We start from the raw sequence: 27875 nt of genomic DNA on the forward strand, positions 1-27875 counted from the left end.
CTGCTAGAATAAGTGCATACTGTGTGAAAGGCTGGGGTTGGTTTTGCTGGGGCCTAATAGCCGAGACCTGGATATTCTTGTCCAAGCTGCCAAGTCACCCTGCAGCTGGTGTTCCTGTCACTCAGGGCGTCTGTGCAGGCGACGACTCTGTAATCTGCTGATGTACCACGATAGAGTGTCGCGACTCCACAGAGGAATCACTTCTGCATGTGTTGAGACGCAATACTCCATAGGATTTGCCGCTCATCTGATCCTCGGTTTTTCACACCTCAGGCAAGTTTGCTGTAAGGACCGTCGATCATGACTGCATGCGGCGCTGAGCCCAAATGAGAAACGAGATGGTCAGCAATTTATAGAAATAGTGAAAGGATTTGTTTGGTTTGTAATACACTGGATGGACGTGCTCCGTGCATGCTTCCGAGTACAAAAAAAAGTGCAAAAAGTGAAGAAAAAAATTATATACTGTATGTGCTTTTTTTTCAATCTGTAAAACCTTCTCTATATCTAGAAACTGTTTATTTTACCATAAACCATCATTGACCTTGAAGTCACCATTATGAAAATGATGCATTGTGATCACTGGTCTCTACATTCACTGGACATGTTTTTGGGGGAACTCTTCCTTCAGGTGAAAAAATGGTAAAACAAATTCTATTCTATTTCTATTACCTGCCTATTTTTTTTACATTAAACATCTAGAACTGTCTGGTCCTCGGAACAATATACTGGGGTGGACAAATCACTAGCCCATGGTTTAAGGACAAGGACAGATTGCTTGTCAGTTTTGTGAGTTTTCTTAAAAGCATCACATTAGACTGCATCAAACCATCTTTTTGTTGCGATAAACCCCTATCCCTACTCCCTGTTACATCACACACATCAGCCAAGACACAATCTGGTTCATGGTGGAACGATTGTTACTAGGTAGACTAATTAGTGTGTGCAGATTATGGTATACTGGTATGCGGAAATACTGGGCAAATAGTCAATGCATAAAGCTGTCTTATATTGTAAAGACCTTTTAGAAAAAAGTGTCCAAAAGAAAATGGACAGTTGCACACCCTAAGATTTCATTCCATCAGCATTAGTTTTGATTCATGTATTTAAATAATGATTGCTCTTACTCCCAGAACCATTTGTTTATTCATTCATCTTCTATACCACTTATCCCATATTGTACATGACCGCAGGAAAAACCTGGAGTTACCCAGGGCCCAAGGCGGTGTACAACCTGACATACACCAACCAGTCGTTTACACAATATGGGCAATTTGGAAAACCAATTAGCCTAATCTGCATGGGAGGAAACCAGGGTGCCAGGAGGAAACCAACCAAGCATGGGGAGAACATGCAAACACCATGCACGTTCTAACTTACATGCTGTGCTAACCACTAATCAAGTGCCACCCTCCCAGAACTTCTCTTACTGGTAATTCAGGTCATCAGCTGACTTGATTTCATCGTCACTTGACGTTGCTGAGCCTAGACCTGACCAACCCTTGATCCAGCTCAATCATTTGACCCTCTGGAAATAATGACTTTTTTTGACCAGGCAGTGTATTTTACATTCAATGCAAAGACAGAATAACATCGCTCCTATTTGAAATGCAATGTGTTGCATTATCATATTATCAGTCACATTTATTCTTTATTTATTTACTTCGCTAGCTAACTAGCTGTCTGTACTTTAGTACGGGACTTTTTAGCCTACTGAGCATTTAAGTGTCCGATCGTCAAGCGAATGAATCAATGATTTGTCCACCCGTTTACACAGTCTTAAACTGTGATTTTTTTTATCTTCCATTACTATTCTTTGCCTTCTTTGAATCGAAATAAAGGTCATGTAAATGTCTACATGACGACAGAACACTGTTGTCTGTTACAATTTTCACATTTGTCAATTGATTTGCTGCATTCCTAGATTTTTCTTTACACATTCCAACATGCTTCAACCCAAACTACACCTCGACTTTCTTAAACTGTACACTTGTTGCCCTTTTTTATTTCCGTTACAACCTTTTGTTTAGATAAAAGAAATTGTCTGTGTATGCACTAAACTGTGGATTAGACTAAATGATATATCACCATCATCCACCAGATTCCTTTAACTGTTTCCTAAAAGCGTAGTTTAATAACTGTATTTTTTCAAGCAAGCTACCTATCAGGTTGCTATTTTTATAGCATGTAATAATATTCCCAGGCGTGAACATTACTATTCAACCCAATCAGTTCTCTATAACGAAACACTCAGGACCTTTCCCCTTTCAGAAATTACTTCCAGTCATCTTGTCCAGTACCAATCCAATACTTTCTCCATCACCAGTAAACTACATGCCATTGCATTCCAATGATCCCAAATCAATACTGAACAACAAGAACAACAACAAAAAAAATTAATGAGGCAAAATGCAGAAAAATGAGAATATACTGTATAACACTGTTTCGAAGGCACTTGTCAAACGTTTCTTTGGTCACCAAAAGCCTTTGAAATTCTTTGGTAAAGCAATGCAAGGAGATGTGCAGTCTGTCAAAACAACAAACAGTCAGGTGCAAGGCAGTAAAAGCAGAGGTATTCAGTGCCAGGCATGGGCTTTTATTGCACAGGCTAGTGTTTTTCCCCTCATTCAACACACACCTGGTTCCACTCAGTCCTATTACCAAGTCCATCATTAGGTGTGGCAGAGCACATAAAATAACACCAAAAAAAAGTGTGCAGAAAATGAAACCTGTCTGAGACTGAATACCACTGATCAAAAAAATAAAAGGCTTTTTTTTTCATTATTGCTTCATAAATCCAAGCAGATTAACATGATACAACACAAATGTTGATTAAATCCCAAACTCCCCCAGCATTACATTCAGAATGTAAACGAATAAGAGAAATAAAATAGGAATCAGTCTCGGCCCGTTTTATAGACAAATCTCCCACACATACTTCAGGATTACTAGATTGTAGTTGATTCTTTTATCAGTTCTCTAGGATCCCATAATAGTTGTCCATTCTATAGGATCCCTTAATTGTTGTCCATTCTTTAGGATCCTTTGATTGTTGTCCATTCTCCTATCCATTCTCTAGAATTCTTTGATTATAGCTGGTCAACCGGTCCTTTTTGTATGATTCCTACATTGTAGTCCATTCTCTTGATTCCTTGATTGCAGTACATTCTCTTATTCATTCGTTAGTACCCACGGATTATAGGCCTTGCTCTTATCCATTCTCAGTTATTCCTAATTTGTAATCCATTTTCCCTGGTCAATAGACTGTATCCATTCTACATCATCCAGTAGTCACAAACCCAAGGGACTGGTTTGAGGAATTCATTTTAAAACGTTTGTCCGCTGTTTTAGAAGATCTTTCATTGCATACACTGTGTATTCCCTTTAGACCACTTGTCTTTTTTTTTTTTTTTGTCCATCACGCAAAAGCATAGCCAAGCATTGTAGCTGAATAAAGTGTTGTAAAATAAAGTCTACAGGTAAGTCTTCAGAAGGATGAAAGATGACCACTGTTCTAACCCACTGAATAGTCCATGCACTAACCCAAAGATCATACTTCATAAGGGCTCCAACCTACAGGTCTTCTGACATGCCACCTCTTTTAAGACGCAAGCTTCCAGACCAGCCACGAGGGCAGGTGTTGTGGCTGCGGAGCCCGGGGGAACGCATTCCAGAGTCCTCTGATTCCAATGAGGCATCTGAATCTGTAAGCGAGCGAGTGGTGTAGAGGCGCAGGGGGGACCGGACAATTTGGTTGGGGGTGGCTGGGGGGCTGGTGAATGTGGGTGACTGGGAGCCTAGCAAAGGAGACTGAAAGGGACTCGGAGATTTGGTGTCAAAAGGCAAAATGGTACTGCTCACTGGAGACATAAGGAGACCATGGCCACTCAGGGACCTAGGTGATAGGCTGTTCTTTCGTTTGGCTGCATTGATGATGTTCTTGGCTAGGAGGCGGTGATTGGCTGTGGTGTCTTGAAGGGGGATTGGGGACTGGCACCTGTTTTCCCAGGGTGGAGATACAGGAGTAGAGGCAGCGCGGTTATTGGTTGGCCTGGACAGTGAGATGATGGCGGTAGAACTTTTGCGGGGTTTTTGAGCTGAGGAGGAGCTGATGGACTGTGGAATTGGGGATGAAGCAACTGGGCTTTGGAATGGTCTTGGGGTTGGGGGAGGGCTGATGGGGTTCTGGATAGACTGTGGTGTTAGAGAGGACGTGACCGGGTTGTAAAAAGAGCCTGAGTTTGAGGAGCAGGTTGCGGAATTATGGATCGACCTCGGTGTTGGTGAAGAGGGAACAGAGTTGATTGGGTTGTGGATGTTCCTTGGTGGTGGTGAGGTGAAGAAAGAGCTGCGCTGGCTGCCGGGGGTCCACACTGCACCTGGGGATCTGTCTGTGCTGCTCAGGCGGCGGGTCAGGTTCGGTGTCCAAGGCGTTGGGCTGCTGGGGCTGTTGCACTGAGGTGCAACTGGAGATTCTTCCTTAACCTGTTGGTGAACAAAATTAATTGTTGTCAGAAAAAAATATGCAACTTGGCTGTATGTTTTGTAAGTAGTTTGTTTGTGATAAACAGACATACATTAAAAAGTACAAGTGGAGGCCTTTACATGCAAATGAGACCAAAAACAGTTTTCAGTAATGTAGTGAAAGTCACAGCAAATACCACAGTGCAAAAGTGACCAGTTTGATAGAGATTATAAGCATAAGGTCAAAGCTTTTCTTGATATACGCAGTCCACAAAGGTTACTGCACATTTAAGAATCTAGAATAACTGTACCTATGTATTTACACTGCACATTTAATCATGCTTATTATAGATATAAACTAGACTCTACTTGTATTTCTGTAAAAATACAGTAACAAGCATCCATCTGGTCAAGTATACCTTAATGCACATGCCAAGTTAACACCATGCATCATGTTTATAAAAAGATTAGGAAGCCCTTAATTATACACTCCACACTGATCCAGAAAACCATATAAAAAGCATGGTATAGCAGGATTTTCTGGGGCATTCTAGGTAAATACAGCAGCCTCTATTTATTCTCATGTCTTTTTTTTTCTTGCAAAGTGAGACTGCATATCATCTTCAGGTTTCTAGCATGCAGACAGCCAATGCAACTAACCTTTGCTGATATATGCATTTACTCTGAAGAGTCTGTTGGAAAGGCTTTCACCTCCAGAAAACTTTGACACCATATGAGGATGAGGCCAAGTTTTATTTGGCCTGTGTGTGTAAGTGGTAGTTCAGAAGTTAAGGTTTTTCCTTAGTGCTTTACTAGTTACTTGTCTTGGGTTATACTTGTAGGTTTAGCTTACTGTATGGTCACTATCAATTAGAGCTATGATTAACCTAAAATATAATTTTAAGCCTTTAAATAGTTTTTCATTGCAAGTAATTTCCAGTGGAAAAGAGTGAAAAAGAACAGAATTCAGATGTTAAATAAATGTGAAAAGGACAAAGAATCCATAGAGAGCAGGTTGGGTTGTGATTTAATCAAAATCAGGACAAAGGAAAAGATAGCATCAGAGAAAAGTGAAATACAAAGAAGAAATAAAAAAATAAAAAACTACACGCTGTAATTCCATTAAACCCAAAATCTAACTGTTTTAAAAATCTTGCAACACAGTCTGTCTGTCTATCTCCACTCATATAACCATGCAGAAATAACCTTTATAAGGAATTGTTGCTTTATTGCATTAATAAAACGAGACTAAAATATCATCCTAATGCAGCTACAATTCACAAGCAACCACTCAACATAATTACAAGGATACAGTTAAGAAATGTTAAGGGAGTATGCTCGTTCCTTCTTTCATGTCTGTGTGCTCTTATTAAATTACAAATCGTAGGTCATAAACCAAAAACACCATCTGCTAAAGTGCTTTAGAGGAACCTAGCAGAATTGAGTTAACTTAGAATTATAGAAAGAACAGCCAAAGGGGAAAAAAACATCCTGCCATCTCAGCTAAAAAATATTTAAATTAAGCGGAGAGAACTACCCAGGCTTTATTTAATGACACGTCCTGGAATAAGATGCAAATTTAGTCCGCAAGCACTTAAAATGACCCTTTGATGCCCAACCCTCATGCGTTTCTCATCAGACCACCTGAAGACTATTACTTTGCCATGCCAAACTACAAAAATAAACTAGTCAAACCCAATACGTCATTTAATCAGGGGCTGAAGCAATCTTGTGAGCCTGGAGAGAATAATAAACTGTCTTGGTGTGAAAATAATCTATAGCATTTATGGCTGTTTTATTTTCCTGGAACCACTCCTGACATTTCTTCTGCCTGCTCATCAGCTACATAACTACATAAGGAGTTCAGTCATTCCCTGTTAAGCCTCCGTGTATGTTCTGCTTTAGTCTGGTGACAACACAGAGTAAAAAAAAAGGCAGTGGAAGGTCTGGAAGAAGAGAAATAGCCAGTCTAGAAGACAAAATATGGTTTCCACACCTGTGGGGTAATCCCAGCCTTCTTAGTTGAGAAGGTGGGCTTTGGTGCCTGTATTGCTGAACGAGGAGAAGTCACACGACCAGGAGGTAAACCTGACACAGGGGAGGTCACACCCCTGCTCTGTGATTCCAGAGGCATCGTAGGTGGTGAGAAGCAATGAGTTGATCTGTAGGCATGTGAGTCATATTGGCTTGGGATAGGTGTAGATGGAAGAGAGGTCTGTTTGGAGTATGAAGATGACATCAGTACAGGTTTGGGAGGGGGTGCTGCTTTGGGAAGAGTGCTTACAGGATCCTTGATTGGGTTGAGGATGAACAGCGATGAATTAATCTGGTAAGGCTGGTGCCGGGACAGCTCCATTTCCACTCTTGTGCAACCATTCTCTAGTGTCGGGTTCTCCACGACTGGAGCTGGTACTGGTGCCTTCGCTGGCATATTCTTTTTCTGTGTGGCGTGCTGGGCCTGGATCGTCTTGGAAATTTCTGTGGTGACATTGGAGGCATTAATCATGGCCTTGACACGGCCAGGCATGTTTGAAGGATACACCCATGATGGAGGCAAAGACATGGTCGGAGAAGGTGATCTTAGACCCTCTACGTTTTCATGAACGTATTTCTCCATTCTGGTCTGTCGTTTGGAAAACAGCTCTGCTCCTTTGCCAGATGCGTTGGTCAGGGATTGCTCAGGCTTGTGTTCTACCCTGGCTCGAGTCCTGGAGCTTCTCAGTGTTGACGCCCACTCTGGCACTAAAGCCTCTTCCACACCACTCTCTTCCTTGACCAGGAAATTGGAGGCTTCTGCCCCTAGAGCCAGCTGCTCCTCTTCCTGATGTGTTTCTGCCTGTCCCCTGTGTCTTTTCTTCTCATCTGCTCCTTGGACCAGAGACAAGAGCTCGGGATTGGGAGCTAATTTTGGCTTCTCCTGAAACGTAAACATCGGCTTGCGGTTAGTCCGCCTACTTCGGCCTTCTTCTAGGATGCCTGTGCGAGTAGGCGTGACTGACCTCCTGTCAGCCAGCAGCTGTGGGACATAGGTGGAGCTTGGTGTGGTCACAGGAGTGTAGTATGCAGATGGTGGAGGGGGGGACATTGCTGATGGTGGAGGAGGATCAGATGGAATAGATGGTGGTAGGCTTGTGTAGCTAGGAAGTGGAGGGGTTGGGTATGAAGGAGCTGGAGGTGGAGGGGAGAACACTTTCCTGGAGGATACAACAAAAGTTGAATGTTCTTGCCCAGAATATGAATTTGAAGGTGATTTATATTGAGCTGGGATGGGAGAGATGACTCGTGAGAGATCACTGGATACTGTCGTTTTCATAGCAACAGGGGAAAAAAAGGGTCGAGCTGTCCTGTTAGTGATGGACGCTTGCTTCGATCCTGACTCGTCAGGTTTACTATTGGTCTCAGTGGTGTGGCTTCTATTTTGGACATCTTTAAGAGTCTCCAAAGGATCTTCATACGCCCCATTTAGCTGCTCTGTTTCTTGGTTTTGATTAGGAACAGCAGGACTATTGTCACCACCAGAGGTTACATCCTTCACCGGTTCTCCATGCTCAGGAATATCTTCATTCTTATCATTTACAGGAAGAAAATGCCTCTCCTGCACAATATCTTCTTCCGCTTCACACACTACTTCCCTAGACTCCTCCATTTTATGCCCCTTGCTGAGTATTTCGACAGCTGGCCACTGAAGTTGCGTTTCACTTCTTCTGTGTTTCAAGTCTTTGAACTGGCTGTCAGTTGAGCACTCCCTGTTCCATGTTAATGCACTTGGAGACGGTGAGTCAGGTTCATTGTGAGTCTCATGGTGGTTTCCTTCTCCTTCTCCGGAAACGCTCACAAGTGTGAAAGCGTTTACTCTCTCTTTGCGCCGGTTGAAGAGCTGGACACCGCGGGAGTTGGGATTCGACGGCACCGTCAGTTGTGCAGCGATAATCTGACTTCGTGTCCTCGCTTCTTTCAGCTCCTTCTCTGACAAGCTGGCGCTCCGGCCAAGATCTGCAATTAAAGAGCAATGCAGTCAAAAGAAAATAAGATGTTACACCATGTCTTTATAGTGACTTCATTACTTATCCCTGAAGCAAAAACGGTCTAGCCCACATGCAAAGTTACAGTTTTATTTGTATTATTATTTATTTAACAAGGAGCTTTGTATGAGGTGCTGCTCAGCAAAACTTGTAAATGTCCAGCTTGCTGTGAGCCACCAAACATTGACTATTCATGATCCTATTTTAAAAACCCATATAATTGTTTCTACAGCATGTGGCTCTGATTAGCCACTCTCTAACAGCGTTGGCTCAGGGTGATACATCCCCTGGTTTGGTCCTGTTTTGCATTAGAGTGTCTCTGATGGAGACCGGAGGACTCCTACACTGTCTTTATTTTCATTATTCTCTCATTACCGTCATGAGAATTTGGGATTTGCCTGCATTTCAGACATATGGGACAACCTAATAGCAAGGCCTCACAGCACGTTTCTCAGTGTGTTAAAGACAATTTCAGTAACTCAGCTCCACTCTACAGCTCTTTAACAATGAATTGATTCAACTCACAGAATTTCCAATACAATCAACAAAGACAATGTTCCTGATTTAACCAGAACAGCATCATTTCTTTAATAAATGCATGTGTTATGTGTTATCATTAAGGTCACAGATAAAAAAAAAAAAGATACCCATAAAGTAAAACTGGATGATTTGCAAACTGGAAAAGCTTTCATTCCTACACAACATTCTTAAAAAAATAAAGTACTGTATGTTTAAAGTATTAAATGAATGCTTTTTTCACATTTGAGGTAAAATAAGATGAAATTATTAGAATTACAGCACTGTAAAAGACTCTGTTAATACCCTGGTGAGGAAAAAAAAAAAATAGAAGCAAGACAGCGATCGTTTTGTTGAATATGGCAGTGGTTTTATTGTCCAGGCTTAAGAGTGGCCATTCCAAGCTGCACAAAGTATTTCCTTTAGCATGCGGCCTCGCTCCCTCACTTAGCATTCCTGAACTGCCGAGAAATCTCCCCGCTCGGCTCTGTGGCATTCGGCCCCAGACACCGAGGCCTTACACATTTAGCCAGCTGCACCCGTGTCCTGACACATCTTTACACAACACACACTGCTATTAAAATTCCTTCAACTTTGACCTTGAGAATTTGGGTTCACTATTATCTCGTTTAGCTTAATATTATTTTAAAGGCGTGTTATTATTAAAGGTGTGTGTGTGTATATATATATATATATATATATATATATTAGCTCAAAGAATGAGAAAAATGTGCATAATTATACCTGAATAGCTGAAAGTTCAAACCGTGATTGAAATATTCACAATTTATATGAAAACTTGAAGACTTTTCAACATTCCTGAACATTTTCAAAAAAGTTGCACGAAACACTTTTTTGGTTTAAGTAGAGTCTATATTTTATGCATTTATTGCATTCCTGGTTTATGCAATGCTGAAAGTCGTATATACAGTATATAACATTTCTATGTCAAATACATGCATAATGCCAGTTAATAAAAGACTGTTTCATGTTTGTGGAAGAATTAAGAATATTCTCTGCTCCTAGACACAGCGCTCATGTCTGCATCTGATTTGGAAACGTGATCTCTGACCACAAGGAATGCCAGAAGGAATTTTTGGTCGTCCAAACATCGTGGTGATATTAACATGGCAAACTGGGACAACCTTGGCTTTTAAAAGCTAGAATAACTTGATGAAATGACGTCAGAAACAATGCAGACAGACCATGTGTCGATGGAAAAAGGTTAAACAAATGCCCCTGCAACAATGTTGCAAAAATGACTTCAAAACAATATTAAAACTAAACTGATGTCCTGAGCAGAACTCAAACTCAGATCTCTGCACTGGGAGCACTGTGTGCTTTACAGTACCTAAACATTAAAATAGACAGCAGACCAAAACGTGTGCTGAGATGTGGTCTATGAAAGCAGATGTGATGCAGTTCGGACATACAGTATTACAGCAGAGTGATGGAAATGAAAATGAAACAGAGAGATAAAATTAGAGCACTAAGATACAAAACATGACATGAGATACACACGCTGTGTGTGGGAAGCTGTTGTGTCCAGCTGTAATTCTACACCCTGTTAGAAATTTAAGGGACCATTGATGCGGTCAGGTCGGAACGTTGTATGAGAAGATGTTAATTGTCATAAATGTTCCAAGTAAAGGTTACTCTTGGTTTTTAGGGCTGTATTTGCAACCTCTGTGTTTGAGTCATTCGCTCAATGTTATCGTAACATCATTTTATCAAAGTCATTCTAACTTTCAAAAAACAATGTTGTCCCTGATTTGAAAGGAAGAGAAACATACCCAGACAAAACTGCAGACCACTAAGGGTCACCCTGGCACGCCACAATTTTACTCAACCTTATTATTTATGGGTTATCACAATTTGTGGATTTGTAGCAATTTGCATAAAAAAATCATAAAAGTAGGAATTAATTAATTAATGAAGAGTAAAAGACACCAATGTTAGACATTTACGATCATTATCATAAAAGAAAAGATGCTTTTAAATAAAGGAAAAAGTATTTTTTTCGTATGTAAGTACATATCACAAATTATGTTAAATTAATATTAATTTTATTAATATTTTAGTGCCAATATGAACAGAATTAAAACTGAGATCTATTGTGCAACCCAATGGTATTTTACAAGCTGATGATGATAAAAAATGTCTTCATTATCATCATCATCATCGGTTTTCAATTTGATTTATTAGGGTTATTTTTTTATTATTACATATGCACTTTATAATTATAATGCTTAGAGGGAGAGAGAGAGAGAGAGAGAGAGAGAGAGAGAGAGAGAGATGTGGACAGAGCAGACATCTGACTCAGAGGTATTGAGGATTATGTGTTTATTAAACACAACAAATGCAGTCTGTTCCCTTTACACAGCTCTTACTGATCAAGTCTGTTACTCTGTTGGCGGTGAAGCTATGTAGGATGTTTATCAGGACACACACACACACACACACGGATATTCAATGCAAAGCATGCATCAGGGAAAGAGAGAGAAATTGAAGGAAAATTTGATATAGAGTGCAGACAACCAGCTCAAGAAAAACAAAGGGAAAAGTGATGGATAAAAATTGAGTCATAAACAGAGAACGAGAGGGAGAGATGGAAAGAAAGAGGTGAAATGGAAAGAGGAAAAAAATGACGGAAGTAGGACGAAATGGAAAATATTAGGAAAGTGTAAAAAAAAATGGAATTGAAAGAATGACAGAGTGAAAAAAAGAAAGGAATGGTAATTCAGAAAAAAAGAAGAGATCAGCAAAGAGATAGAGAGAGAGAGATCAGAGATTTATAGAAAGGCAGAAAAGAAAGACTGAAAGTGAGACAGAGAGAAGGGGGAGTGATCTCATTCAGTGGCATGAGGACGAAAAGAGAGAAATCCATAACATTAAGAAAAATGAAAGAGAAAGAGATGGATATTTCATGGAGAAAGGAGACAGAGACACAGAGATAACAACCTGTGTGTTTTAGTCAGTCTTGTCCCAGAAGGGAGAGTGTAAGAATTGTGAGATGACAACATGAACAGACAGAAATCTGAGACAGGGAGAAATTAAATGACGGAGAGGCGGAGTGAGACTGAAGAACAGAGAGAGAGAAAAAAACAGTGAAAGTGATGGAGTAAGACAGATTGTTTATTTCAGGTTGTTAATGTAAATCATACATCAGGAAGGGATGGGGGGGGTGGACAGACGGAGATTAAAGTAAGGACAGTCAGCAGAACAGATAGGGAAAAACATGATGTACTGAGAGAAGGAGAAGGAAAAAGACAAGAAATCTGGTAAAATAATGAGAAGGAGAAAGCATGTAAGAGTATGAGTGGAAAAAGGAAGGAAGGCATAGAGGTGTGGGGTTTTAATGGACTAACTGAGACACTCAGAGAGACAGGGAGAGACCGAAAGAAAGGGAGACAGTGAGACAGACAGACAGACAGACAGACAGGCAGTAGGACAGACAAACAGACAAGCATGGTGAGAGATTGAGAGCCAGACAGAAAGAGAGACAAACAGACAGAGAGACAGTGAGACAGACGTAAAGAAAAAAACAGACAGTGAGATAGACAGATAGCCAGGCTGACAGTACGCAAACGACAGAAAGTCAGAGACAGACAAATAAAAAGACAGAAAGAGACTGCCTGGCTGGAAGAGAGAAAGAAAAACAGACAGAATAACACAGAGAAAGACAGGCAGACATACAGACAGGGAGACAGCGAGAACGAAATACGAAAAACAGACAGACATACAGTGTAGTAGTAGTGGGGACTAAAACAAACAAACAAACAAAAAAACAGAGACATGGAGGCAGACAGACAGGCAGATATCAAGACAGACACCAAGACAGACATGCAGGCAGACAGATATAGTGGATGTTAACACTGCAAAATTATGGAAAATTATTTCCAGAACTAACTTTGTGTAGAATTCCGTGAGCATGCAGACCTCCAGCCCTCCATCTCCTGTCTGTTCCTCTCTGGTCCTGACTCCTACACTCCTCCATCTCCTCCATCCCCTGTCTGATCTTCACTCCTCCATCTCACTCTGTTCTTCTCTGGTCCTGACTCCTACACTCCTCCATCTTCTGTCTGATCTTTACTCCTCCATCTCCTCTCAGTTCTTCTCTGGTCTCCAGACTCCTACACTCCTCCATCTCACTCTGTTCTTCTCTGGTCTCCAGACTCCTACACTCCTCCATCTCACTCTGTTCTTCTCTGGTCTCCAGACTCCTACACTCCTCCATCTCACTCTGTTCTTCTCTGGTCTCCAGACTCCTACACTCCTCCATCTCACTCTGTTCCTCTCTGGTCCTGAATCCTTCACTCCTCCATCTCACTCAGTTCTTCTCTGGTCTCCAGACTCCTACACTCCTCCATCTCACTCTGTTCCTCTCTGGTCCTGACTCCTACACTCCTCCATCTCACTCAGTTCCTCTCTGGTCTCCAGACTCCTACACTCCTCCATCTCACTCTGTTCCTCTCTGGTCCTGACTCCTACACTCCTCCATCTCCTCCATCCCCTGTCTGATCTTCACTGCTCCATCTCCTCACAGTTTTTCTCTGGTCCTGACTCCTACACTCCTCCATCTCCTCACATGACACATGCACAGACAGGAAAACGAAATCTCTTCCTTTTTAATCAAATGCAACAGAAGTTGACCAGTTCAACACATCGATGTGAATAAAGCTCTCTGAACTCCCAGGCTGATCCAGGACACAGTTTCCTTCGCGCGCTACTATTTGGATACAAAGTATCAAAGTAAAGAACCAGGATACATTACAAAGAGACGGGAGGAAAAATCTCCTTACCGTGATTAAAGTCCAACGGTCTCTCTCTCTCTCTCTCTCTCTGTCTCTCTCTCTCTCTCTCTTTCTCTCTCTCCTCTGTCTGTTATAAACTGCTCGGTGGCGGTTTTATTTCAGCTCGCGGTGCGCTCGCGCCTCAGCTCACGCCCTCTTCCAGCGGCTCGAGCGCGGCTCGTGTTTCGTCTCTCTGCACTTCAGCTGTTTTTCTCACTCCATCCATCCCACTCACTCCCTCCTCTTTATTAAACCTAGTGCCCTTCACAGGCTGCAGAACCTCTACACAGTCACGCGGTGCACTTTACATAGGGAGCAACAGGCGTTTGGGATTGGACCGTAATTCCCTGACAGCGGGGATTAGTGTACTGTATTAAAACTGGAATAGACAGGTTTGATTGAATCGAGTGTGAAATTACAGTGTTATACAATGTTGCATGTGTCATACTCAATGACGCAATCGTGTAGTGCTTTATAATTTTATGTATAACATTTATAAGAAAATCATTCAGAGTTTGGTTTATGGGATTCAGAAAATGAATGTGTTTAAACACTAAAACATTAAAATTGGGATTATGAGTTGGAGTTTAAGGATGGGTTTTCTGATTATTCAGTTTAGGTTTAGACTTTTAGGTATAGATTAAAATTATATGTACACACAGCATAATATAAATCCAGTAAATAATTATATAACATCTATGCAGTAAATATGTCTAGTGATATGCTGTATATAAATCTAAATACTGTATATATACACATATTATCTATATAATATATATACAGTGCCAGATTACTTGTACAATGTACAGTATATACAGATACATTTAAATATATAAAAGAATTATGAATAATTGTATTATTATAATAATATATGTAATAATTGTATAACAAGGCTATGCAGTGAATATGTGCAATATAATGTACACTACCGTTCGAAAGTTTGGGGTCACGTTTTAACTCCATGATGGTTCCTGATTTTTCTTTCTTTCTACATTGTAAAGGAATGCTGAAGGCGGCCAAAAAATGCATTAATCTTCTTTAAACAGTTAATGGTGAGATGTGTCTGCTACTTCTGCTCTGTAAAGACTTCATAATGCCTCTAATCTGAGGGGCTGTTAATTGGTCATTTTTTAGGCTGATAACTCCGAATGAACTTTTCGACTGCAGCAAAGGTAGGTTTTGGTCTCGCCCTCCTGGGATGGCCTTCATGATGAGAGCCAGTTTCATTATGGTGCTTGACAGATTTTGCAAATGCACTTGACAATACTGTTCTTGCAAGAACTATTACAGAAAGGCTGACCTCTGTGTCTTAAAATAACAACTAACTGTTGTTTTTCTTGTTGTTATGTAATTAGCTAATTCCATATGTGTTATTTTATAGTTTTGAAATCCTCAGTATTGTTGTAGAATGTAGAAAATAAATCACTAGACAAAAAGAAATTTTTTGTATATGGTAGTATTTGGTAGTGTATATACTATAATGGGCAATGTCCATAAAATAAAACTCTGTGTGTATAAAGAGAGTACTTTTACATTTAGGCATTTAGCAAACGCCCTTATCCAGAGTGACTTATCAAACCTAGTGCCATTCACAAGTTGCAGAACCTCTACCCCGTTACGCCATGCACTTTATTTAGGGAGCAGCAGGTGTCTTTGATTGGACTGTAATTTCCTGACAATGGGGATTAGTGTATTAAAACTGGCATAGACAGGTTTGATTGAATCGAGTGTGAAATTACAGTGTTATACAATGTTGCATGTGTCATACTATATGTTGCAACCATTTAGTGCTTTATAATCTTATGTATAACAATTATAATAAAATCAGTCAGAGTTTGGTTTGAGATTCAGATTATTAATAGTTAAAGTTAATGTTGGTTGGTGGGTGGGAGGGGGTTGGAAATTATATTGTACTCGAAATGAATTATTTGTGTCAGTGTTGAAATAAGGGTTTAAAGATGGCGGAACTGGTATTTTATGATTAGGGTTTAGAATATGGTTTGAGATTGATATTTTTCGTGTTAGGGTTTGGAGTTATTGTCAATTTGAGGATATTGGTGTAAGGATTTGGAGATGTTTTTGGGGGTTGGAATTATCTGTGTTAAGAGATTAAGAGATGGGGTTAAGAAAAGGATTAGTGTTAGGAGTTAAAAGATATGGTTGGGATTGGGATTATTAGTGCTAGCATTTAGAGTTGGGTGTGAGATCGAAATTATGGTGTAAGGATTTAAAGATGGGGTTGGGATTATGATTGTTAGTGTAAGGGTTTAAATATAGGGTTAGGATGGAGATTATGCGTATTAGGGTTTAAAGATGAGGTTGGGATTGAGATTATGCATATTAGGGTTTAAAGATTGGTTAGGATTAGACATTTTAGTGTTTAGATTTAGATTGGGGTTGAGATTATTAGTGTTAGATTGGACCGTAAAATTAAGATATTATGGTTTAGAGGGTTTAGAGTGTTTGGAGGGTTTAGAGTTTCGCTTCATATTATTTTTGAGTTTAGAGATAGGGTTGAGATTATTAGGTGTCAAGATTTGTTTGTTGAAGTCAGTTTTTAGAATTCAAATTGGGATCGTGATTAATGCATAAGAATTTGGAGATGGTATGGTTATTATAATTAGTATACAGCGCTGGAATCGCAATTTGGGATTATTGTGAAAAAAAAATTTGGTTGGGATTAATGAAAGGCCTGGGGTCACCATAAACCTCTTATTCTTTCAGCTAGAATTGTGCGTATTATTATTATTGTTTGGTCTAAGGTTGGGATTTCCAGTTACGTCTGTTTGTTCGACAGATGGATGAAGGAAACAGGACTATAATTGAGCCACTGAGGATTAGTGTTTCTGCTACTAAAGTTAAAAGCTGACTACAGACTGAACAGCGTCAGTTTGCAATGATTAGCTCTTTAGCTCTGTGCCTTTCGACTGCACATTAAGCCGCACATTTCAGGAAGGGAAAGGAACTTCCTTCTATGACTGAAAGATAGACATAGAGAAAGAGAGAGAAAGAATGAGAATGAGCAGGGAAGTGAGAGTGAGGAGTTCTGTGAAGGAGAACAGGTGAGACAAAGTGATGATAAGTGAGGACGGCCTGGAAAGTGAGTGCGAGGGAGAATGAAGGAGAGATTAAGTGATGGAGGCAGGAAACTCTCTGATTCCTTCTAAGTGGTGCAGTAGTCAGACTAGAATGTGGGTGGAGAGAGAACTTTTCCTTAAAGCAGGAGGACTGCGAGCTCAGCCGCCTGAGGGCTGAGGATCAAGAGGTCAGATTATCGTGTCGGATGTTGTCCTTCACAAGACCTACTCCCACAGGATTCCACATGCATGTGCGTGCATGTGTGTGTGTGTGAGAAGAAAGAAAATAGGTTACTTAGGGATTTCCCCACGCGTTCCTACTCACCAAATCATACTTTGCTTTAACAAGGCTAAATTCAGAAGATGCAGCTGTAAATCAGATGTCTCTAACTTCTGATGAGATTTTCTCATCTAAAAAAAGAGCAAATTCTCAAATACACCAGGGTTTGCTGATTAAAACAGACTTAGTTCATTTGACTTATGAGGGGTTTTACTCATAATTACTAACATATTACTTTAAGGGAACATTGACTTTAAATCAACTTGGGATATATTTCTTGCGAATGCAAAAATCAGAGCCCTAAATCACGCGGCTAAATGTCAGGTCTGACACAAGATGTGTATTTTTTATCCTATAATGTGTAAACATATTATTCCAGAAAGAATGAGGATCCAAATGGATCTATTGGTGTTCTAGTCTAGAAAGCGCCTGGAGCCGACATAGCGGCGCAATTACACTTGCGCAACGTCGATATAGTATAACGCCGGGCTGCTTTTGACGCTTTTTCCATCTGCACAACACCCACGCATGAGTGAACGCAACAAGGGCGAGAGAGGTTCATCTGCGTTTCTGATCACGCTTCCTTCCAGCTAATTCTTTTTGGCTCTCACAGTCCGGTCAGTGGTCCCGCGGCATGGGAGAATGCGCGCCATTAGAGCATTATAGTACAGAAAATGTGCCTTTTGGCCACAAGGAAACAGATGTTAATATTTAACACTCTCTGAAGTTTGACCAGTGAAGCTGTAGGGATGGTGATCTGTTCTCTGTCCGCATTCCTGTCAAGCACAAATATGACTTTTTTCCTGATAATGATAATATCCATTCAACTATACTATAAAAAACTATGAGAAATGTAGAACTGGAACGTATCATTTTGCTCTGATGTCTCTAGGGTTTAATATTTAAATTATCCCCGCCCTTGTCTACAAAGCCTCGGAAATGATATAAAATGTTTCTGAGAAATGCTGAGTAGGTAGATTTCCTACTAACATGTTTTTTTTTCCTAAAAAGAGCAACCATGTTAAATGTTTTACCCAAACCTGTATTTACTTACAAAGGCATAAAAGAGGTACTGTGATAAACAAGTGGATAAATAAAACTAGCGCAAATATTTACTTGTTTTCCGCACTGGGTGACTGATGCTGGAGGTCATCAGAGGCTTCGCTTTGACCCAGCTGTGCGTCTCCTTTTCCCAGGAATCAGTTCCAGTCTTTTCTGTGTCCTCCTCACATGAGATCATGGTACCATGGCTCGTGGTACCGCATCCAGTCCAGCTCATCCCTCTCCTGACGGGGTTGTGTCCTGTTTCCATCTGGCTGCTTCAAGGGATTAAATGAAAAAAGCCGAGGGTTTTTGTTTAGAAGTCTAGTTTTTCCTGCGTGCCTGTGCTTGAAGCCTTATGGGTGGTCAGAACGGAGGATTTCAAGTGCTGCTCTCCTTTCAAGGCCAAAAAAAAAAGAAAAAAGCAATATCGAGAGTTACAGCTTCAGCGTCTAAGTCCTTTTCGGGAACAAGCCGTTAAGCAGAAAGAGAGAGATGCACTTTTACTTTCGATGCAAGACAATATGACTCAAGTACTTAAACAAAGTCCCGGGAGATTCCTTTACATGCACCCTGGACCAGTTCCAATGGAAAACAGCCAAAGGAATTTCACAATTGACGATGTGCTCCACTGCAGCGCCGGTAAAAGCTGAAACACCATCCACGGTTTTCTTCGGGTTTGTTTTTCCTCAGCGATCCAGACATTTCTTTTCCTCTCTTTCTTCTCACAGGCCCCAAACACTCCCCTTTGCTCATATATCACAATCTCCACCGGGCAGGTCACAGTTCTCAAAAGACACAAGCGCCAATAATGTCTCGAAAGTAAGGTGACGTACTGTAGCTTGCTGTAATTACATTAGAGCATGAAAGCACTATTCATTGAAAAGGTCGCGTGAATTTCCGAACTTCACGGTTCAAAACATTCCCATTTCAACCAGGATTTATAACTCCTCATACGTTTCTACTAACAGTCACTCTATTCTCACATTACTGATGGACATCTGCTTGGGTGGCTTCAATTAAACCCTGTGTGTTCTCTCAATCAATGTTAGACTCAGCATTGGGTTTATTTGTCCTGTTCAGATTAGGTCCAAGGAGATGAAGCAGAGTGAAACAGATGGTGTCTTCGGAATGAACCTCAGGTTTTGACCTCGGTAGGATGAACTTAGTTTCCCTCTATACCACTCCCACCTAAGAACACAAATGGAAATGAGCTGTTAGATTGAGAAGGTACATGATGTATCAGGAAGTATTATATGAACTACTGGGATGTGGCCCTGGGTAAAAGTAGCCCGGTATGGTCTGGTACAGAGTACCACTGAAAGATAAAGTGGTTGGTCTGCAGTACTGGAAAGAAGGAAGAGAAGCTTCCCTTACAGAAAGGTAAATACGGAAGCACTTTCAGCAAAAAACACATTTGATAACGTTATGTCATCTTGAACAAGTCCATGTTGTGTTTTGATCTTTTATTACTGCTAGTTAACTTAAGTGTGAGCTTCTACCAGCGCACTGACAAGTTCATGACCGAACCCTAGTCCAACGCCTTAACCACCGAGCTACCCCGACTACTTGGTGTGGAAAACACATCCTGAGACTATTCATGTGTGAGGTCGCTTCTCAGCCAAGGGGTGGGAGTGGGCACACTCACAATTTATGCCTAAAAACACAAAGAATGGTACAAAAACATCCTCCAAGAGCAACTGCTCCCAACCAACCAAGAACAGTGTCAAACACTTTTCCAACATGATGAAGGTTAAGGCGCCATAAGGAAAAAGTGATAACGACTGTAAGTGGCTTGGGAAACAAAACATAAAAAATTAGGGTCCATGGCCAGGACACTCCCCAGACCTTGAGAACTTGTGGTCAATCACCAAGAGACGGGTGGACAAACAAAAACCCACAAATTCTGACAAACTCCAAGCACTTTATTATGTAAGAATGGGCTGCCATCAGTCAGGATGTGGTTCAGAATTTGACTGCCAGGGCAAATTGTGGAGGACTTGGAAAAGAAGGGGCAACATTGCAAATATTGACTATTTGCATAAACTTAACGTAATTGTCAATAAAAGCCTTCAACACTTTTATTGTTTTAATCATACTTCAGTATACCAGAGTAACATCTGACAGAGAGATCAAAAATTACTGAAGCAGCAGAATTTACAGGACCACCTCAATGCTCCATTCTTCTCGGTTTTTGGCTACATAGTAACAGTAGGAATTTCAAACTACTTTCACCCCTGGGTGTGGCAAATATGTGGCTTTGTGTCATAATAAACTAGAAAGATCCTTTTGGGATTTTTTTCATGAACATTAATTTTTTCAGCATTTGAGAAGGACACCACTCCCACTGTGTTACTAGTGAACAAAAAAATGGAATGAATTTCCTAATCATGTAATAAACACACAATACAACACCCATTTCCTCTCGGATTAATAGCATGGAGAAGGAAAGGGTGTCAAAAGGAACAATGTGTCGCCCAATTAAAGGCATGACAAATCTCTTCTCCTTATCATAGAAACAGGGAGGGTTTCAAATCCAAAGCTGAACACGTCCCAAGAATGTGGCAAAAAAAAAAAAAGAAGTGCTAAGCCCTTTGACTTCTCTTAAGCGCCAAGGTCCGTGCTTTTAAAAGGCAGAGTTTCAAGTTGAGGGTGGAAAAAAAGGAAAAGAAAACAATCCACAGGGCGTAAGTGACCTCTAACCTGCACTATGGTCTCCTGTATCCTGTTGAACCTGAGCCCGAGGGCACACGAGTTACCGAGATGACGTTCATCACGCTCGCCTCTTTTCATACCCTGTTGAAAGCAGTTAGAGCTTACGCCGAAAGAGAGCAGGGATCTTCCGGATCAAAATGCCTTAAGCAAAAGAGAATGCAGTCAAGAACTTGACCACAGTGGGGCTTCAGATCAGCGCCATCTGTGTGCACTCTGGTGTCAAAGAGGAGAAGAGAGGAAAAGCTGCTTTGTCGAGATTTGGCATCAGGAGATAATACCACTCATGGCAGCCGTTAACGTTTATTACTTTAAGCCTACAATTTAAAGGTCAAAAGGTGTTCCACTAACCAAAGGCAAACATCTTAAAACACCATTTTAAGCTGGGATTTTGTTTAGAGCTCATCGTCCAATTGCTTTTAGACATCTATATGAGGTTTTATGAAAGCAGCACGGTAAGCGTTGCTGCCTCACATCACTAGCGTTCCTGGTTCGACCCTGAAGGTCATTTGTTATCTATGGAAGGTTTTTCATGCTCTCCTGTGTCTGGTTGTGTTTCCTCTGAGTTATCTGGTTTCCTCCAACCTCACAAAAACCTGTGGATCAATTGTCTTCTCTACATTAGCCCTAGGTGTGAATCTGTGTGTGTGTTCATGGTGCCCTGAAATTAACCCCATTCCATGGTGTAGATGATAGATAGATCCAGATTTTTTTTCTTTCCTTGAGAAGAAAACCTCATCCTGTCTTTGATTATTTCTCTATAACAGTATGCTTAGTAGTCCTGATATCCCTAACAAGGTTGCTTGGAACTTGAGGACTTGAGGTTGCTTGAAACTTGGTCTTGAAGGAAGAAAGGAAACCTGAGATCCCTAAGGAAACCCAAAGACTTCACACAGACAGTCACCCCAGTAAGCTTGGGGTTGACCCAGGGGCTCTGGAGATATGAGATGGCAGCAGTAACATTCCTATGTATTCAGATCCATAGACCTGCTTAACACGTTTCCTTTGGTTTATATCTTTGCAGAGAGCCCTTTTACACCATTAATAATGGTTCTTTTTTATTGTTAAAGGTTTAAAAGGTGGCTTTTAGTTTTATTTCTCAATTAGTACCAGTTAAGAATCCTTAAAAGTTCTCGATTTAACCTTCTGCAATCACAGTATGAAATCAATACGACTTTATTTGCTGGTTTCTTTTTTGATTTAACTGATTTTTCTTATTTCTTTTCCTTTGGTGAACATGTTAAAACCCGTGGCCAGGTATCAAATATCAATCTGTACATCTTAAAAAATAATAACCGCACCTGCCGTGTTTATGTTTTACTGAATGTCTGCCAAAGTGCCTGTATCAGGACCAATCAGGATGCGATAAGATAAAGAGTGGAGGTGATTACTCATCCTGAAGCTTGCAATGAGAGTATGAGCCTTATCAGGTTTGTGGAGAGAAACTACATGGTTGTATGGTGAGCTAAGATTTTTTTCACCCTCTCCAGCTATTTGTTTTTCCGTCACATACATTTGTTCATGTTTATGCTGCCAAAAAAGTGCTTCGCCTATACAAGGCCATTATCTCCAGTTAAAGATTTGGACGTGTCGGATTTGTGCGAAGTTTCCGCTTTCTTGTCTGACATCACTGATTGTTAGAGTGTAATCATCTGTGCATATGTGTGTGTGTGAGACGGGATGGTGGATGACTGTGGTTTATGACAGACTTTACTTTTATCTTCTGGATCCATTACAGCCTGCTGGGCCTGGATCCCATTCAGCCGCTCACAATGACCTGACTCTATCGCTCTACACACATGCACACACATACACACAAAGCCCCTTTTCAGGCACCTGTAAATGCCTCACAAAAATAATTTAGAGGTAACTCTGCAAAGCTGGCATTCCTTGCTGGTAATGTTCAGAGACCGCATGATAACCGGCGTGCCTCGACTCGTCTGTGATGCTGACAGATAACCAAAGTGCTAAGCTCCAGACTTTTGAAAAGCTTACCCATGATGATACATACTACCTAAGGGCAAAGGCAAGGAGACAAAGAACCAGGAAAAAAAATAGATTTGAATACGATTTTGCACAATGTGCACGTCCCCTGTAGCAAGACAGCTTATGTTCATGTTAAATACCTCATTAAATTTCTGGTTAGGTTTTGTTGGAACAAAATGAACACTTCCAGGAAATTTTTTACAAGGGATTACTGCAGTCGTGTTTGTTCCTACTGTATTTGGTTTAGACAACCATAAATCGAATTTATTATGCATAGTTTACACTTCTTCTGCATAACAAAGGCTTTTAAATAAAAGAAATGCTGCCCGTAAACTGTGCTTCCGCTTGACAGCAAAATGAGACTTTCATTCCCGGTAGTTTAAAGAGGGGGGAAAAAATAAAAACAAAAAAGAAAGAAGTATTAAATATTAATTTTTTTGCATCGTTTCGGTAAAAAAGTGAAAATGCCTAAATTTTACATAGAAATTGTTTAAGTTTAACAGTGTGGCTTTTGGATTATTTTACAAAACGCTATAACTCCATTGACACAGTTTTGTCTACATGGATGAATTAGCCTGAAATTGTGTTTGTGGCCAAGTAAATATGTTATTTATATTCAGTGATAATGTTCACTGAGTTTAAATAGAAAATGAACCAAACTGCTGATATGATTGTCTTTTAGTAGACTTTTGGAGAATTGACACCAACTTGTAACAAAGAAAAAGCAACAAACAAAACATTTCTAGCTCCAAATTTGTTGAGGAACATTTAAAAGCAATCCTAAAAGTTTTAGTCCATCATCAGCCTTTTTCCGTACCAGTTTCAGTTTCATTTTAGCTATCATATTCTATGAGGTAGACCGCATAAAGGTCTGTGGTTCATAAGTTCATGCTTGTAGAATGGGGCGTAGCAGACATACCCAGGCTTATCAAAAGCAATGTGTGGACTTCATGTCTCTTGGTCACAAAACAATCGCATGTCTTTTGAGCATTGTAGCATTATCTCTCTGATTCTTTTTCTTTTTGTCCACATAACATTCGTAAATCATGGCTCGCAAAAATGTAGAGTGAAAGTTTAACGCTTGTAAAATAAGAATATTCAAATTCAAATGTTATTTGTCACATGCACAGTCATACACAGTATGATATGCAGTGAAATGCTTATACAACCGCTTGTGACCGTGAAATCAAAATTATCAATAAGAAAAAAATTATGGAATAGAATAAGAATAAAATATAGAAAAACGTAGCTGGAAAAAAAATATATAACAAGAACAAAATATAAAATATAGGATATGCTGCATATCTAATGATGTTCAACAACAAAAATTACATTGTTTTGTTATAGACAAATGTGTCAAATTTTCTAATACGCCACTTTTAGCGGAAAAAACAATATTTTGACCAATTTTAATTGTTTGCTATTACGTAATAAATAATATTAATTATAGCTGCTGGTTGATCATCATAATAACTTCCTGCAAAACCCTGAATTAAGTAGAATTGATAGCATTTGGCGGATGGCTTTTTTGCAAAGTGAGTTATTCATCTCATTTATACATCTGAGCAGTTGAGGGTGTAGGGCCCTGCTTAAGAGCCCAACAATGGCAATGCTGGGATTTAAACTCCTGACCTTGTGATCACTTATTATGTTAGATTTTCACCAGGTGCCTTAATGACATCAGATCTTCCCTTTTGTTCGTGCCCTACCCAGAGACAGAGCTTCTTGATGTGTTGCTGATTTATTTTTTTTGTTGTTGTTACTGTTACTCTACAATAGGCTTTAAATGGCCCATTTATTGTCTACAGTTGAGTCCTGGTACAAAATGCATACATGAAAGATTAATGGCTGTGTTTTAGTTGTTAATGAATTTATTCCTGGTGAAAATCTTCTTATCTTCTTACTTCTTACCTGATATGAATATTAAAAAAAAAAAGTGAAGCTTTGCACTACTTGCTATTTGATACCTTGCTAAATGGTTGACCTGCTTTAAGAAGTGTACCAGAAGCAGCTTTTCCCAAAATTTAGACTAAGCGTGTATTGTTAGTGGAGCGTACAGTCACTCCTGGGGAACGTGTGAAATGTGCTGTGGCACACCTGGTGGAATCATCTCCGGTGACCGCATCATAGCTGGAATGACACACAGCTGCTCCTGCTGGAAATGAGGGGTTAACCACTAAGATTATATAACCATTGCCCCTTATATGGTTTCCGAGTTGGGTTTATACATAAAACTCTCATTAAACCTTGTCCAATTCTTTAGCAGACTTTTCCACGATAAAGTAGCACTGGTAAACTTGGATGCCAAATCAGTTACATTTGCTTGTGGGCAGGTCCGTCTCGCAATCTGTATGAAACTCAGACCATTTGGCTGGCTTTAAAGAACAAATAAAGTAGGCACTTTCTTGCTCAATAAAAAAAACAGGACCAGTGAACATCTAATCATGAACATCTTAATAAATTCTAAATAAACTCAAGTTTCACAGATCTGCGCCAGGAACACAGCATAGGTCAATGACGATAAAAGTTTTAAAAAAGATAAAAAGCCTTGCTGATTAAGTTAATGGTAAGACTTCAGACATCAAACTGTGTAATTTGGGTTTCCGTATATGTCAGGTAGAACAAATGTTATTATCACTTTTATAACATGTAAATTTCACCATTACCTGAATATGGGAATGATGTCACGCATATTATTATTAATATTATAATTTTGTCATAAAAACAACCAAAAAACAATAATAAAAACATGTGATCATGTGTATCTGTGCGATTTCTTTGCCTGTGTGAGCTTGTTTTTATGTTATGTTTGAGTAGTTGGGTCAAATGGACTACAAGTCAATTCATCATTATAATAATACATAATAATAATACAATAATAATAATAATAATAATAAAGATATGTCAGTCTATACTGCAAAAGTCTGAGGCCTATACAGTATGTTTATTAAAAAGAAAGTAAAATAAGTAAGGGATAAAATGCTCTAACCTTTAAGGGGTAGCTACTACTAATCCCATATCATTATCAACTGGTTTTAGACCATGTCGTAATGATGGATTTATTTTAAAACAGTAAATACAAACTTTAATTGCTTGTCCATTTTTACCTATTAAAAGTTGAATATTAACTGTATATTTTGTGCGTATTCTTTTGTGTATCATGATAATATAATCTCAGACATTCACCTACTCACAGAAGTTCCGGGAGACTCCCGTATATTATTAGGCTCTTCCTGATGTCTGTAAGTCATACACAATGTCCAGGAAACTCGATTTTTTAAATGCAAGAGACAGTACAGTATGTACAGGCATGCGTAATGATTCATCTCACGTTGTGCTTAGCAAACCTAAAAAACTCATATTTTTGGCAGCTTTACACTCAACATCTTTCTCTTTCAGTGTCCTTTAGAGTTAAAGTGCCTTCTGGTCCAGGTGTCTTGTTTGTCTTGGGTTGGGCAGTCACTTTTTACAGACACACCCTCCTAACACTCACCTCAACCCATCACCCCCCCCCCCCCCCCCCCCCCCCGCACCCCATTAACAACTCCACTGCTAACACGTTAACACGTGAATCGGACAGTGTGTACTGGGCCCAGAGTGTGTGACCTGGCCTGTGTGTGACCTGCTGCAGGTATCGGACACAAAACCACAGGAGGAGGATGAACCTGAGACGAAGCAGAGACAGATGTTCAGTGGACTTTCTGTCTGCCAGGGTGTTCATGTCTTTATGGTTGCTAAGAGATGACTGCAGCGGAGACGCACAAATAATCTGTTACTGCACCGCACTTACACTTTATTCTCTTCTTAAACACAACCGTGTGTGTGTATTCTTATACACACACACACACACACACACACACACACACAGTGTCATTATGCTATTGTACTTGGTCTTAACCTAAGACACACACACACACACACATACACACACACACACACAAGCAAAAGTTATGACACTAATGTATCTGGTGTTAACCTAAGACACACACACACACACACACACACACAATGTCATAATTCTAAAGTACTCAGTCTTAACCTAAGACACACACACACACACACACACACACATATGCATGAACACAAAAAAGTTAAGACACTAAAATATCTGGTTAACCTTTACACACACACACACACACACACACACGCGCGCACACACACACACAAGCAAAAGTCATGACACTAATGTTTCTGGTGTTAACCTAAGACACACACACACACACACACACACACACACACAGTGTCATGATGCTAATGTACAGTACTCAGTTTTAACACACACACACACAAGCAAAAGTCATGACACTAAAATATCTGGTTAACCTTTACACACACACACACACACACACAGATATACAGGATCTGTTGGTTTATAACTTGAGGAGACTCTCTCACTCTCTCACTTCTTACTGACGGGACAAAGAAACTGTTCGTTTTCACAGGACTGGGCATGAGAGAGCACATGCAGAACACACACACACACACACACACACACACACACTATTCAGTGCTAATGTCCTGATAACAGACGCAGCAAACAACACAAACAGTAACCGATACAGAACTCCCAGTTTATCACTGATCTGAGAGCAGCTGCGACCCGGCGAGCTCTTCTTTATCTCCAGCTGAGTGAGGAAGAGCCTCCATGAGGCGAGCCAAATATTTATGAGACGGGCGAACACACAGACGGAAGGTAAACACACACATGCTTTCTCTCCAGATAGCTACACTCAGCATACGGCCCCTAAAAACTCCAGCAGGTGATGCAGGACGCTGGGAAGATATCACACCAAATACTCGATTCCACTAATAAAGGAGACGTGAGACTTACCTGGACTCTCCTGGGCTTCACTCTATGTATGTGTGTGTGTGTGTGGGTGTGTAGGTGTGTGTATGTTTGTGTGTGAAGGTGTGTAAGTCAGCTTTCCAGACCCTCCTCCTGTTCTCCTCCCAGTCACTCTCTCCTTTTCTCCTCTCTCATCCTTGG

At 40.2% G+C, this 27875-nt stretch overlaps 1 protein-coding gene across 2 annotated transcripts; it reads right to left on the minus strand.

Annotated features, from left to right (window-relative positions):
* Positions 1 to 26: 26 nt before the first annotated feature.
* On the minus strand, positions 27 to 27875 carry LOC128544895 (synaptopodin 2-like protein). Of its 2 annotated transcripts, XM_053515212.1 has the most exons (4): positions 27720 to 27875; positions 18266 to 19381; positions 6458 to 8454; positions 27 to 4482 (listed from the first exon to the last, which is right to left on the minus strand). In XM_053515212.1, exons 2-4 carry the CDS (start codon positions 18459 to 18461, stop codon positions 3571 to 3573), a joined length of 3105 nt encoding a protein of 1034 aa, XP_053371187.1. In that variant the 5' UTR covers positions 18462 to 19381; positions 27720 to 27875; the 3' UTR covers positions 27 to 3570. The 2 variants fall into 2 exon arrangements, with proteins under 2 accessions (XP_053371187.1, XP_053371194.1); XM_053515219.1 differs by lacking the exon at positions 18266 to 19381 and having other exon boundaries at positions 27720 to 27874.

Source organism: Clarias gariepinus, chromosome 2, assembly GCF_024256425.1.
Source record: "Clarias gariepinus isolate MV-2021 ecotype Netherlands chromosome 2, CGAR_prim_01v2, whole genome shotgun sequence".
In the NCBI taxonomy this organism is placed as follows: Eukaryota; Metazoa; Chordata; class Actinopteri; order Siluriformes; family Clariidae; genus Clarias; species Clarias gariepinus.

Coding starts and splice junctions, on each gene's coding strand:
- LOC128544895 (XM_053515212.1), bottom strand. CDS start 18,461: ATGGAAACAGGACACAACCCCGTCAGGAGAGGGATGAGCTGGACTGGA. Junction 8,455..18,265: donor TCACCCAGTGCGGAAAACAA/GTAAATATTTGC, acceptor CTTTAATTGCAG/ATCTTGGCCGGAGCGCCAGC. Junction 4,483..6,457: donor AGGCTGGGATTACCCCACAG/GTGTGGAAACCA, acceptor GTTCACCAACAG/GTTAAGGAAGAATCTCCAGT.